This window comes from Giraffa tippelskirchi, chromosome X, assembly GCF_054371585.1.
Source record: "Giraffa tippelskirchi isolate mGirTip1 chromosome X, T2T-mGirTip1v1.2.pri, whole genome shotgun sequence".
Classification (NCBI taxonomy): Eukaryota; Metazoa; Chordata; class Mammalia; order Artiodactyla; family Giraffidae; genus Giraffa; species Giraffa tippelskirchi.
Window position 1 is genome coordinate 107,645,701 of NC_137289.1, and position 15,319 is coordinate 107,661,019.

Sequence of the window (15,319 nt, forward strand, 5' to 3'; positions counted from 1 at the left end):
TGGGTTGGCCAAATACTTCCATTGGGCACAGTGCCCCAAAACCCGAACGAACTTTGTGGCCAACCCAATATTTTTAAAATGCGAATCCTCTTAGGAGTGGGAATGTGGCATTTCATATTTAGTGGGGAATTACTGCCTGTGATATATACTTTCCTTAAAGAATACACGTGTGATACAGGAGACCTGGGTTCAATCCCTGGGTCAGGAAGATCCCCTGGAAAAGGGAACGGCTACCCACTCCAGTATTCTTGCCTGGAGAATTCCATGGACAGAGGAGCCTGGCGGGCTAGCGTCTATGGGGTCCCAAGAATCAGACACGGCTTATCGACTAAACCACCACCACCACAGCTATTCAGAAACACAGGGCATGCATCTGAGATGTGGGACATTAGGAAGAAGGATGTCAAAAAGAAGGAAAAGCCCACCACTAATCTCAAAAGATCTGCACTTCCTATTTTCTAATGCAGCTTCAGGCCATGGGAAAATTTTGCAGTGGAGTCAGTGTTGTGGGTTCAAGTCCCTCCCTGAACTTATTTTTTATAGCTAAATGCTATAGTATTTATAAAAATGAATTGCAATTTGAAAGTTATAATATTTTAACCATACCGCTATAAATCACAAGTTAAAAGATGTTTTACATAGAAAACCTCTTTCTCTTTATTTCATGGTACTAATAGAGCAATTGCTTTCATTTTTCTGTATTGCCTTCCAGTATTCATATACATATTTTAAATAATTTTGTAGTTGTAGAATATTTTATATTTTGACTTTTCACATAAAAATACCTCTTCCATGTAGTTACACAGTCTTAATAATTATAGCTTTTCATGAGTTTCTTTGTAATTTTTGCACCACAGAGCAGTCTCAAATTTGAAAAGAGAAATGTAGTCACAGGGTTATGAATATTTAAACAGCTTTTGAAATATTACTGCATTGCTTTCCAAAATGTTTGTGGGAGTTTAAAATCCACCAAACATTTTCACCTTGCTTGCTAGCATTGTGTGTTATCATTTTAAATGATTCTATTATTTTAATGATTTAAAATATGATTTTAATCTTTTACTGTGCATTTCTTTGAAGATTGGCAAGGTTTAATGGGTTCCCTGTATGTTTGAAATTTTCTCAGAATAAAAAGTTAAAAAATACATATGCAACAAATTTCCAAGGAATTGCAGGAAGAATACAAAGATCTCTGTACACCTAATGCACCAGTTGGATATTTTCGACATTGCTTTATCATTTTCTCTCTCTGTATAAGTATTATTTTTCCTGAATCACTCTATAGTATACTGAATACATCTTACAACTTTACCCATTAACAATATTGTATTATGTTACATTTCCTGAACTTGATATTTACACTATCATTATATAAGATAATATAGTTTTAAAAACTATTCATTTGTTTATTTGGCTGCACTGAGTCTTAGTTGCAGCACATGGGATTTTCAGTCTTAGTTGTAGCATGCAGGATCTTTAGTTGAAGCATGAGAACTCAGAGTTGTGGAATGTGGGATCTAGTTCCCTGACCAGGGATTGAACCTGCGTCTGCTGCATTGGGAGTGTGGAGTCTTAGCCAAAGTTTTATCTAATCAAAAATTCATATTGCAGTTTTACAAATTATTTCACTAATATATTTGAGAACAAAATATGTTTCCTGTCCAGGAACCAATCAATGTTCATGCATGTACCTAACTGTTGTGATTCTTTAGGTTCTTTTAATCTGGAACACTTTCTCAGCACTATTTGTCCTTCATAGCACTGACATTTTCAAAATATACAGGCCAATTATTTTGTATAATGTCCAGCAGTGATATGGTAAATGTTTAACAGATGTCTAGCTGAAAAAAATTTTTTTGGTATGTAACATTTGCCGATTTCTGTGGTGTAAATATCCCCACGGTGGCTGAGGTCAAGGTTCTGATGTGATGTTGCTGAATGGGCCATTGGAGAGAACTGTACACAGTCAGCTCTCAGGAGCTTTATGCATAAGCCAACTCTATCACATCACTGAATGGCCTTCAAATTCGGGTTCATCTGCCTTTTTCCCATGAATAGAACTGGTTATGCATCTTTGTCAGGAAGGCCAATGAAATAATGGTACATTGTTCTTAGTATATCATATCAGGAGGCACATGATGTAGACATGGTCTGCCTGTACTTATTTTATTTATTTATTTAAAATATTTATTTTAAAAATTTATTGTATTATTCATTTGGCCTTGCCAGATCTTAGTTGTGGCATGTGGGATCTTTAGGTGTGGCATGCCAACTCTCAGCTGCAGCATGTGGGACCTAGTGCCCTGACCAGGAATGGAACCTGGGCCCCTACATTGGAAGCACGGAATTCTAGTCACTGGACCACCAGGGAAGTCCTTCCATCTGCACTTATTTTAGAATAAGAAAAAATACATATACACTTGCATATGTGTGTGTGTGTATGCATGCATACAATGTGAATTTATTTCCCCCTCAATATATGAGATGAACAGAAGTGGGAAAATGGGGATGTTCCAGTTGAAGCAGAGGAAGTCAGGTCCTCAAAGTCCCATTACCCCCACATTGTGACCCTGAGAGGACTCTGAGTTGCACAGTTTGAGAATCACTATCCTAAATGGAAGATGGAGGGTTTATTTTCAAAGGGAACTGGATTTTAATTATTCCTGAAGGTTGTGCAATGTTAATAAAAAGGCTTGGTTCACTTATTAATATGATGCCTGTCCAGTGTGCCAATCTAAATGCACCAGTGGTATGCACTTCCATCTATATTTATTTAATTCAAATATATTTTTAATTAAATAGATTTGCATATCAGAGATTCGTCTCACCTAATTTAATTATCTCATTCTTATTTCTTCAACAGTGGTAATACTTAGACTTAATTTAGCTTTGTGACAATAAATATGTCACATAATTTTCTGGCATCTAATTCTGTCACCTGTGAAAGGAGAAAGATGTTGAACTCATGGATCCCTGGGTCTGTATGGGAAAGGACCTTAAAATTCCAAATCAGATTGCCCCCAAAGAGACAGAGATTAGCCTAGGTCACCATAGAATAACTGTAGGACTGTCCTTCATGCTCTCTGAGTCTCATCTTTCTCAAGGTGAAAATCTTGATCTAAGTGGGCTCAAACCCAGGGACAGCACTTCTTTGGCTCTTATCTAGGAAAGAGATCTATGTCTGTTCTTCCCCAAGATTCGCAGCACCCTGGGCACATTTTACCTTCTTCATGTACCCATGGTTTCTTCTATTACCTAAGGACTTCTAATAAGACAACAGGGGCTTTCCTAGTGGCTCAAGGTAAAGAATCTGCTTGCCAATGCAGGAGATTCAGGCCCAATCCCTGGGTCAGGAAGATCCTCTAGAGAAGGAAATGGCAACCCACTCCAATAATCTTGCCAGGAAAATCCCATGGGCAGAGGAGCCTGGCAGGCTACAGCCCATGGGGTTGCAAAAGTCTGACAGGACTTAACAACTAAACAATAGCAACAGCAGCAATAAAAACAGTGAGTGGGCAAAAATAACAACTGTATAAAACATCTTATTTTAAAAGTAACTCAGTTTTATATATGTTGAAATATTAGTGAAATATAGCAATTGCATCTTTAAGAATTATATCTTACTCATTTTATATATGTGTGTGTGTGTATACATATATTCTTCAATGGACTGATGGAATTTCAGCATTATAAATATCATCAATAGATTTGTATTCCAGGTTATAGATTATTTATACATATTTAAAAGTAAATACTCAGGTGTTAATGATACATCTGAAAGAATGACATCCCTTTTTAATACCATGGACAGTATTCAAGGATGCCAGAAATAATGTTGATGTGGGTGTTTGGCTAATCAGCTTTTCAAAGGTTGAGATATAAAAGGAATATTACATTTTGGATAAAAGCCAAGGCTAAAGCTAACTTTCAGCTGTCCCCTGTATTCTGCCCCTGCTCCAAGCTTTTAGTAAATCTTTTTTGAAAGGACTTTTGAAACTCACCTTTGCTGAGAAAGCCACCAAGGCATTTTCCAGAGCTGAAGCACCTTTGGTACACAGTCATGGCACAGGTGCACTAGGCTTTGCCTCCTTTTGTTGCTATTTTTAAAAAAGTTATTAATTTGGTTGCGCTGGGTCTTAGTTGCAGCATGCAGAATCTTCGATCTCCATTGTGTCATGTGGGATCTTTAGTTGAAGCATGTGAAATCTAGTTCCCTGACCAGGGATTGAACTTTGGCCCCCTGCATTGGGAGCACAGAATCCCAGTCACTGGACCACCAGGAAAGTCCCTCACTTTGTGGTTCTTATCTCTACCTCAGCTCACCTTCCCCAGTAGGAAAATGCACATTTCCCAGTGGCTTTTATTTGCTCTCAATTTTCTGTGGGATTATCACCCACTCATTTTTTTTTAATGGAAACAAAAAGTTAGGAAAAAAAGGTAGAAACAAGGAAGGCATTAGATAAGTTTGGCAACTGTCCTAGGTCACATTTGGGAGGAATGGGTAGCTTGAGGTGCAAATAGAAGATACCGAAACACTGGCTGCTATGCATGTCAAATAGTTCTCCAAATTATCTTGAGGCCAGAGAATAAAACAAAGGAGAAAACCATGATAAAAGAGCTACACAAATTTTATAATCTCTGTGAAGGCAGAAGCCATGTTTTCTGTGTCTCTGTTATGATTTAGTGCTGGACACTTAGTATGTAAATAATTACATGCACAATTAAACTAGACTCCAGTAGCCCAGTTCTTCATGTCTAGCCAAAGAAATAGCCTAAAGAAAACCCTTGGAAAAGAAATCCTAACGTTTTTCTTGTTTTCCCTCTTCCATATCCCCTTTCTGTGATGTTTTGATGGCTTATCATGAATTCGTTCAACAAATATTGCGTGTCTTCTTCTTCTTCTTTTTTTTTTTTTTGTAGGTTTGTATTGTGTTTCTCATTCAATGACTGTATGACACTTGCCATAAAATATGAACAAGATAGATCTGGTCCCCGACCCAAGGTCTAGCTACAGTTCATGTTGTGGCCAACTTACCTTTGCTGATTGGCTTAGCTGGAATGGCCTCTGCCATGTGTTGAAGATAAACCCAGTCTTCTGATGTATTTTCTGAGAAATGGTATTGCTCACGTGCTTGCCAATCTTCTTACGCTCCTTCAAAGAATTGGATTTCCTGCCCAAATTAAGGTCCTATTCATTAAAATGCACCTCAGTAAGATGGTTAAACAATCAAACTAATTTCAGTATATACGAACTGAGCAATTCTTGGGGAATTATTTCTCAGTTTCCCCCACCCCCCTCTCCAATACATATACTCATTACAAACCCAGGAAGAAAGAAATGTTACAAATGGCTTTATGCAAGGAACGGACTGATAGATTTCTTTTTTTTTTTTTATGTATTCCTGAAGTCTTTAAGTCTGTGATCTTTTTCAGAATAGCATGTTATGGACAGATTGATCATGCCTGCAAATGGAAAGGTTTGCAAAAATATAGGTCACTGATTTGTCTTTGCTGTAGCCATCACATACATCTGCAGAAGAATCTCTTAGCTAAAATGTCATCCTCCTTCTCATGAATATTTGCCTCCTTCACTCCTTAGATGATGTCAAATGAAAACCCACTTTCAATGCACTGTCATTTTTAGAGGCCAAGATGTACATTAGAAACATTATATTGGAAAAGAGCTAATTTGAACTCTTCCTTTATTAGCCAGGACCCCAACAGGAAACAGAGGGTGCTCTTGAATTAGGATAAGCTCAGGAGTTATTCATAAAGGCACTATTTATAAAGATGTGGGCAGGATATAGAGAAACCATAAAAGATATTGCAAGAACCACAGACTTTAGTGCTGGTAACTGCGGAGAAGGCAATGGCAACCCACTCCAGTACTCTTGCCTGGAAAATCCCATGGATGGAGGAGCCTGGTAGGCTGCAGTCCATGAGGTCGCGAAGAGTGGGACACAACTGAGCGACTTCACTTTCACTTTTCACTTTCATGCATTGGAGAAGGAAATGGCAACCCACTCCAGTGTTCTTGCCTGGAGAATCCCAGGGACGGCGGAGCCTGGTGGGCTTCCGTCTATGGGGTCACACAGAGTGGGACATGACTGAAGCGACTTAGCAGCAGCAGTGGAAGCAGCAGCAACTGCAAAGATGTTAGTACTGGTTGGCCTGAAGGGAGATAAGAAAGCACTTACTGGGATCTGGAAGGCCAGAGTCTTGTAGAGAAGGTTGCTTTGGTTGAGGAACCCATCGAGCTCAAGGCACACTGGTAGGGAGGGAAATATGGAAATAAATACCCTGACCTCATTGAATTTTCTCCCTGATATTCTGCTGAAAGTCTTCATAAGCCAAGCCTACCTAGAAAGTAAAGGATAAGGAAGACGTTGATATGGTTTGCACAGACCAGGCTCTGAAGGCAGAGAGCAGGATGGAGAAAAATGGATAACAGATCTGAAGGGGCAAATGGAAGATTCCCTGGTTCACGTTCCCTGTTACTTATAAACCCCTTCAATTTAGACTGTACTGCAAGGAGATTACAAAATCATCATTTAGCTTGAATCATACCTTCAACATTGTAGATTTATGTATGTCTCTTCTGAGCCCCTGTTTTGCACCGAACTCTATTTGTTGTGAATAAAACAGACAAAAATTCCTACCCTCAATTGAATCTATATTCTATTGGAGCCATGTCTATTAGGAGTCAGTTAGCTGCCAGAGAAAAGTCATTCAAGTTGGAAATTTAAAAACAATCACTTGTAAGAAATTCTTCTTAATTTCTGTATATCTGTCCAACAACTACTCTCTGGGCTTTCTAATAGGTTGGCTAAAAAGTTCATTCTGGTTTTTCCATAACTGGCTGGAAAAACCAGAATGAACTTCTTGGCCAAACCAATATTACACCTTTTTTCTTTCTCTCCCCTTTCTTTCTCTCCGTACCTCCTGTCTAAGAGGAAAAAAATGCTTTACTTCACTACATATCCCTCTGAATCTGTTCTTCTCTCCTCTGTATTAGGCAGGCTTCAGTTTAAGGCTCTTATTTTCCACTTCCCCTTATTTTCAATTTGCATGTCCTTTGATTATCTACTGTTTCAAAAAATGTTATATGAAAGTTCTCTCTCAAATGTTGGTCATCCTCTTCCAGCCTACATTACCCTTACTCTAAAAAAGATTGTTCATGTGACAAGTGCTCTCCTGTGTCATATCTATTCAACCATTTATTCATCCCCTAAAACTTCATTGGAATATTTATTGAGTACTTCAGCACACTGGAGGTCAAGAGAAAATTCCCATAGAATGGTGGACACTTCATTCACTCAAGTTGGCACTGGGACTGGGGTAAAGAGAAAGAAAGTGAAGTCGCTCAGTTGTGTCCCACTCTTTGTGACCCCATGGACTGTAGCCTACCAGGCTCCTCCATCCATGGAATTTTCCAGGCAAGAGAACTAGAGTGGGTTGCCATTTCCTTCTCAAGGGGATCTTCCCGACACAGTGATCGAACCTGAGTCTGCTGCATTGCAGGCAGATGCTTTACCATCTGAGCCACCAGGGAACTGGGGTAGGGTGGGCATATAATGAATCCAGGCTTTTGGAAGAAGCTACTGCCAGAGTTCAAAGTCATTTCTTATCTGAACTTGAAGCACGGTGCCCAAGAGATAAGACCAGAGACCAACCAATCTGCAGAGTGGTTGAGAAATGGTAAATGGAACATGAAGCTGGAACAAGGATCCAAGCCCTTTAAGAGCAAGAACTGTATGTCTCAGAGACTGTTCAAAGGTTCTGCACTCAGCAAACACTGTCTCCTCTTACACAGAGGGATAGACTTGGTTCCTTCCCTCAGGTGGTTTTCAGTTCAGTTCAGTTCAGTCACTCGGTTGTGTCCTACTCTTTGCAACCCCATAGGCTGCAGCACGCCAGGCATCCCTGTCCAACACCAACTCCCAGAGCCCACCCAAACTCATGTCCACTGAGTCGGTGATGCCATTCAACCATCTCATCCTCTGTCATCCCCTTCTCCTCCTGCCCTCAATCTTTCCCAGCATCAGGGTCTTGTCAAATGAGTCAGTTCTTTGCATCAGGTGGCCAAAATATTGGAGTTTCAGCTTCAACATCAGACCTTCCAGTGAACACCCAGGACTGATCTCCTTTAGGATGGACTGGTTGGATCTCCTTGCAGTCCAAGGGACTCTCAAGAGTCTTCTCCAACACCACAGTTAAAAAGCATCAATTCTTCGGTGCTCAGCTTTCTTTATAGTCCAACTCTCACATCCATACATGACCACTGGAAAAACCATAGCCTTGACTAGATGGACCTTTGTTGTCAAAGTAATGTCTATGCTTTTTAATATGCTGTCTAGGTTGGTCATAACTTTCTTTCCAAGGAGTAAGCATCATTTAATTTCATAGCTGCAATCACCATCTGCAGTGATTTTGGAGCCCAGAAAAATAAAGTCAGCCACTGTTTCCACTGTTTCCCCATCTATCTGCCATGAAGTGATGGGACTGGATGCCATGATCTTAGTTTTCTGAATGTTGAGCTTTAAGCCAAGTTTTTCACTCTCCTCTTTTGCTTTCATCAAGAGGCTCTTTAGTTTCTCTTCACTTTCTGCCATAAGGGTGGTGTCATCTGCATCTCTGAGGTTATTGATATTTCTCCCAGCAATCTTGATTCCAGCTTGTGCTTCCTCCAGCCCAGCATTTCTCATGATGTACTCTGCATATAAGTTAAATAAGCAGGGTGACAATATACAGCCTTGATGTACTCCTTTTCCTATTTGGAACCAGTCTGTTCCATGTCCAGTTCTAACTGTTGCTTCCTGACCTGCATACAGGTTTCTCAAGAGGCATGTCAGGTGGTCTGGTATTCCTATCTCTTTCAGAATTTTCCACAGTTTATGGTGATCCACACAGTCAAAGGCTTTGGCATAGTCAATAAAGCAGAAATAGATGTTTTTCTGAAACTCTCTTGCTTTTTCGATGATCCAGCGGATGTTGGCAATTTGATCTCTGGTTCCTCTGCCTTTTTAAAAACCAGCTTGAACATCTAGTTTTATTCACTTACAAATGTAGAATAGGCATTTGTTTATGGTTCCAATGGTTCTCTTTTTAGTGTTCCCCACTCCATCTCTTCCATTTGCTCTGTGTTTTCTTCAGCATTTACATATACTAAAAACTTCCATTGCGTTTTGAAATAGCAGGCTATCTTTTGAAATATGCTATCTTTTCCAAACATCGTTTTCATCTAGTTCCTATTTATTTCATCTAGTTCCTATTTATTTCACGGTAAGTTATATCTGATCATACATATGCGTATACAAACATTTATGTAGGTATTGCACACACACATCCGTGTTTTGACAGAGACTGAGAAAGGATAGTGGCACGGTGGGCCTTAATTGATCTACTCTGCCCTTTGTGAAGGTTTTGAGTCTGAGTGTGACATTGTAGACTGTTCCTTCATTATTTTTCCAATCTCTGTTTTTGAGGAACAGCAAACATAGCCTAAACTGTGCTATGTGAATTGACATTTGAAAAGAGAATTCCTTACATCTGATTTTGTTCTGCATTCAATGTGTTTTTTTAGATTTTCAGAATAGTGTTTGCGAAAAAACACACCTTTTGGGGTTTACTATCTCTGGGGTGCAGGTACTACATTACTTATTTCACGCTTCACTAGGTTTCTTAAACTGAGCATGCACATAGAGCTGCCTGCAGACATTGTTAGAAAAGCAGAAGTGCAGATGATACTGCCATGGACAGTGATCTGATAGATCATAATGTGTTGTTTTTTAGGACTGCTATAACAAAGCATTGGGGCTTCCCAGTGGCTCAATGGTAAAGAATCCACCTGCCAGTGCAAGAGATGTAGGATCGATCCCTGGGTCAGGAAGAGTCCTTGGAGAAGGAAATGGCAACCCACTCCAGGATTCTTGCCTGGAGAATCCCACGGACAGAGGAGCCAGGTGGGCTACAGTCCATGGGGTCTCAAAGAGTCAGATACAACTGAAGCGACTTAGCATGTACCTTTGGGGAAAAGGGTTAGAAAAATAAAAGTAAATACCTTTCTGCTGTATGTTAGTTTCTCACTTATTTTACAAAGAACAAGGATTCATTATGCAACAAAAATGATAGAAAACATTCTTTCAGAAAAAGGTTCTTATTTGAATTACTGGCCAAAGACCCTCTAGGAATACTTTCCCATAAAAATTCCTCCTATCACATCCTAGTTCCAGAGCACTTTCTTTTTTGGCTGTGCTGGGTCTTCTTCATTGTGGTGTGCAGGCTTCCCTTGTTGCAGAGCATGAGCTTGGTTGTCCCATGGCATGGGGAATCTTAGTTCCCTGACTAGGGATCAAATCAGTGTCCCCTGCATTGAAGGGAGGATTCTCAACCACTGGACCGCCAGTGAAGTCCCCAGAATATTCAGTGCTATTGCACTTACACCAACTCTAGGACTCATGCATTCTAATGCTGTGCTGAACACAACAGTGGTGCTGACCACCACTGCAGACAGTGGGTAGTGGGGGCCCAGTTATAGGACTCTCAGAACATTAATTTCAAGAGATACCACTACACACCTATTAATAACTCTGTATTAATTCTTCCTAATTTAGTGCAAAGTTTTAGTCTTGTTACAGTTGGCCTAGAGGTGAATTCATGGAATATAGCTCTCAGCAATACTTAAGTGCCCTTTTCAAATTCTCCATTTGTGGTGATGACACCAGCATTTTACTGACTTTATATATTCAAAAAATCTTTTTTGAGATGTGATTGACATACATTTGAACATATTTACAGTTCACAAAATGATAAATTTTGATGTATGTACTGTGGAAAATTCTGAAAGAGATGGGAATACCAGACCACCTGAGCTGCCTCTTGAGAAACCTGTATGCAGGTCAGGAAGCAACAGTTAGAACTGGACATGGAACAACAGATTGGTTCCAAATAGGAAACAGAGTACGTCAAGGCTGTATATTGTCACCCTGCTTATTTAACCCTGCTTATTTATATGCAGAGTACATCATGAGAAGTGTTGGGCTGGAGGAAGCACAAGCTAGAATCAAGATTGCCGGGAGAAATATCAATAACCTCAGATATGCAGATGACACCACCCTTATGGCAGAAAGTGAAGAAGAACTAAAGAACCTCTTGATAAAAGTGAGAGAGGAGAGTGAAAAAGTTGGCTTAAAGCTCAACATTCAGAAAACTAAGATCATAGCATCTCGTCCCATCACTTCATGGTAGATAGATGGGGAAACAGTGGAAACAGTGGCTGACTTTATTTTGGGGGGCTCCAAAATCACTGCTGATGGTGTTTGCAGCTATGAAATTGAAAAGCGCTTACTCCTTGGTAGTAAAGTTATGACCAACCTAGACAGCATATTAAAAAGCAAAGACATTACTTTGCCAACAAAGTCCGTCTAGTCAAGGCTATGGTTTTTCCAGTGGTCATGTATGGATGTGAGAGTTGGACGGTGAAGAAAGCTGAGCACCGAAGAATTGATGCTTTTTTACTGTGGTGTTGGAGAAGACTCTTGAGAGTCCCTTGGACTGCAAGGAGATCCAACCAGTCTATCCTAAAGGAGATCAGTTCTGGTTGTTCACTGGAAGGACTGATGTTGAAGCTGAAACCCAATACTTTGGCCACCTGATGCGAAGAGTTGACTCATTGGAAATGACCCTGATGCTGGGAAGGATTGGGAGCAGGAGGAGAAGGGGATAACAGAAGATGAGATGGCTGGATGGCATCACCGACTCGATGAACATGAGTCTGGGTAAACTCCGGGAGTTGGTGATGGACAGGGAGGCCTGGCGTGCTGTGATTCACAGGGTCGCAAAGAGTCAGACACAACTGGGCAACTGAACTGAACTGAACTGAACTGATACACTCATATATTATCACTGCAATGAAGATAAACAACATATTCATCACCCCCAGAAGTTCCCTCATGCCATTTTGTTTCCTCATGCCAACCTTTCACTCTTGCTCTTTCCCCACCCACCAGCAGTTTATTTCTGTCAGTATAGATTAGTTAAAACTTTCTAGAAATTTAAATAAATGCAATTATACAGTATGTACCCTCTTTTGTGTGGCTTCTCTCATTCAACATAATGCTTTTGAGATTTCAATCATTTTGTGTGGTTCAAAAGTTGGTTCCTTTCTATTACTAGATAGTATTCCATTGTATGCATATATCATAATTTGCTAATCCTTCATCTTTTGACAGGCATTTTTGTTTTTTCATTTTTGTTTATTACAAATATAGTTGCTATGAATCTATTGGATTGGGCAAAAAGGTCATTGAGGATTTTCTCAGTGGAAAAACCTGAATGAACTTTTTGGCCAACCCATTATTATATGTACAAGTTTTGGGGAGTTCATGTTTCATTTATGTTGGGTAAATACTTAGGAGTGAGATATCTGGGTTGTATTTTAGGTATATGTTTAATTTTTTAAAGAAATTGTCAAATGTTTTCCAAAGCAGATGTATCATTTTACATTCCCATTATGAATTTGAGAGTTTCACTTGCTCCAAACCTTTTTGATATCAGTAGTATTATCAGTATTTCCAATTTTAGCCATTCTAATCAGTACATAATGTATCTGATTGTGGCTTTAATTTGAATTTCTCTAATGATCAGTGACAGTGAACATCTTTTTTGTGTGCTTATTTGCTATATATATTTGTTCTGTTTGTTGTACATATTTGGACATGACTGAGTGACTGAACAACAACAAAAGTTTGAGGTAGAGGTCGCCCCTAGACATGCACATGCTCCGGTGTGTCCCGGAGGTTGCTTGCACTGGTGTTTAACCATGTGTAGTGTAACTTAGGGCATCATGTTGTGAAGAAATGGGGGCTGCAGTGGCTCACGCAGTCAGGAATTTCAACCTAGAGAACCAGGCGGAACGGGAAATCAGCAGAATGAAGTCCTCCTCCGCTCCCAGGCACCCCTCCACCAAGAACCTCCTGCTAGAGCAGATGAGCAGCCATTCAGAAATTAAGGGAGAAATTGATAGAAAAGATGACAAACTGCTGTCATTACTAAAAGATGTGTATGTTGATTCCCAAGATCCCGTGTCTTCTTTTCAGGTAAAGGATGCCGGAACACTTCAGAAGCCTAAGGAGTTCAGGTTGCTGAAAAGACCATCAGTATTACATGATGAACGTTAAGAACATTCCCAAAGGCAAATTTTCCATTGTAGTGGGGCTGACACTTCTCAATAATCATAAACTTTATCCAGACACATGGACTGCTAAGAAAATAGCTGAAGAATACCATCTAGAACAGCAAGATGTAAATTCCCTTCTCAAATATTGTTACTTTTGAAGGCAAAATCTTCCCCCCTGAAGGCAAGAAAGCGATACAATCAAAATGAAGAGAATCTTGACAGGACTTTTCCTGTCCTCATCCCTGTGCCCTGTTTATTTTCCTCATTCGTAGCATGTTAAATTATATAAATTACCAATTGTGTTGAGCTCCCTCCTTGTGAGAGCTTGCTATTTATGAACTCTTCTGAATTTTCAGGATGGCTGATAGGATTGATTTTTCTCTCTTTTAAACTTTAGTTTGGTTTAGTTTGTGTTTTTATGTGATATCAGCATGACTAATCAGCACCTGTATAAATTTACTGTAAATAAAAGTTACTGTATTTAAGCAAAAAAAAAGTTTGAGATAATTTTTTAATGCAGCCATAGAAAATGGATACAGTTTAGGTCAAGGTAATTTGTTCCCTATGAGTGAGTGAATGAGTGAAGTCGCTCAGTCGTGTCCGACTCTTTGCGACCCCATGGACTGTAGCCTACCAGGCTCCTCCGTCCATGGGATTCTCCAGGCAAGAGTACTGGAGTGGGTTGCCATTTCCTTCTCCAAGGGATCTTCCCGACCCAGGGATCGAACCCGGGTCTCCAGCATTGGAGGCAGACGCTTTAACCTCTAAGCCACCAGGGAAGTCCCTATACAGATATTTAATTATTTCAGCATCATCTGTTAAAAAGGCCATCCTTTTCCCATTGATTTGACTTTGTACCTTTGTCAAAAATCATTACATCGTATTTGTGTGGGCCTATTTTTGTTCTGTTTCACTTATCTATTTGTCTATATTTATATCAATACCATGCTGCCTTAACTGTAGTTTTAGACTAAATCTTAGAATCAGGTAGGACATGCTCTCTCCAATTTGTTTTCATTTTCCGAAGTTGTTATGGCTTTTCTCAATCTTTTTTAGAATCAGCTTGTTATTTTTCAAACACACACACACAAGTGCACTTGCATGCACACACACACACACACACACACACAGATTAACTGAGTGAATTGAGATTGTGTTAAATGTAGAGGTCAGCTTGTGGAGAACTGATATCTTAAGAGTATTGATTCTTCCAATCAATGAATATGATATATCTCTCCATTTACTGAGATCTTTTTCAATTTCCCTCAGCAATATTTTACAGTTTTCAGGTCTTGCACATATTTTTTCAAATTTATCCCCAAGAATTTTGTATAGTGATGCTATTGTAAATAGTTTTATTTTTTAATTTAATTTCCCAATTGTATGTTTGTGTGTATTATACACACATATACACATAACTGATTTTTGTATGTTGATATTATCTACCACCTCTCAAGTTCTTACGTTTCACCTACAACCCCCAATTTGATCGTATCTGGAGATGGGGCTTTGGGTAAGGATTTAGGGTTAGGTTAGTTAATGAGAGTGGAGCCATCATGATAGGATTAGTGGCCTTATAAGAAGTGGAAGAGAGAGAGATTGCACAGCAATAGTGCAGCTATCTGCCAGTCAGGAAGAGTACTCGCACTAGAACCCCACACTGCTGGCACCCTGATCTTGAACACCCAGACTCCAGAACTGGGAGAAAATACAGTTTTGTTTTTAAGCATCACTTCCTGCCTCCCCACACACATACTAGTCTATGTATTTTGTTATGACAGCCCAAGATGACTTATATAAACTTGTATCCTGCCACTTTGGTAATCTCACTTATACTAGTACCCTTTTTAAAAAGATAATATAGGATTTTCTACACAGATAATTATATCATCTGTTAATAATGTTGAATTTACCAAGACTAGATTTATGGCCCAGGATGTGATCTATTCTGGAGAAGGTCCCGTGTGCACTTGAGAAAAAGGTGAAATTCATTGTTTTGGGGTGAAATGTCCTAAAGATATCAATTAGGTCTAATGGTCTATTGTATCATTTAAAGTTTGTATTTCCTTGTTAATTTTCTGTTTAGTTGATCTGTCCATAGATGTGAGTGGGGTATTAAAGTCTCCCACTATTATTGTGTTA

General features: G+C 39.5%; 1 protein-coding gene, 1 long non-coding RNA gene and 1 pseudogene across 3 annotated transcripts in view; 2 read left to right on the top strand and 1 right to left on the bottom strand.

The window, feature by feature from the left end:
- MAOA (monoamine oxidase A) overlaps nucleotides 1-15,319 on the bottom strand; it is a 319,927-nt gene that overhangs the window by 228,394 nt on the left and 76,214 nt on the right. The window contains exons 2-3 of one of the 2 annotated variants that reach the window (XM_081567287.1): nucleotides 6,198-6,268; nucleotides 5,036-5,171 (exon numbers count right to left, since the gene is read on the bottom strand). In XM_081567287.1, the coding sequence (XP_081423413.1) occupies nucleotides 5,036-5,072 (37 nt within the window). In that variant the 5' untranslated portion in view covers nucleotides 5,073-5,171; nucleotides 6,198-6,268. The remainder of the gene's footprint in view (nucleotides 1-5,035; nucleotides 5,172-6,197; nucleotides 6,269-15,319) is intronic. The other variant, XM_081567286.1, reaches the window with a different exon arrangement.
- LOC145536957 (uncharacterized) overlaps nucleotides 1-15,319 on the top strand; it is a 146,347-nt gene that overhangs the window by 115,997 nt on the left and 15,031 nt on the right. The gene's annotated exons all lie outside the window — the stretch shown is intronic.
- Nucleotides 12,858-13,414, top strand: LOC145535860 (NADH dehydrogenase [ubiquinone] 1 alpha subcomplex assembly factor 4 pseudogene; annotated as a pseudogene).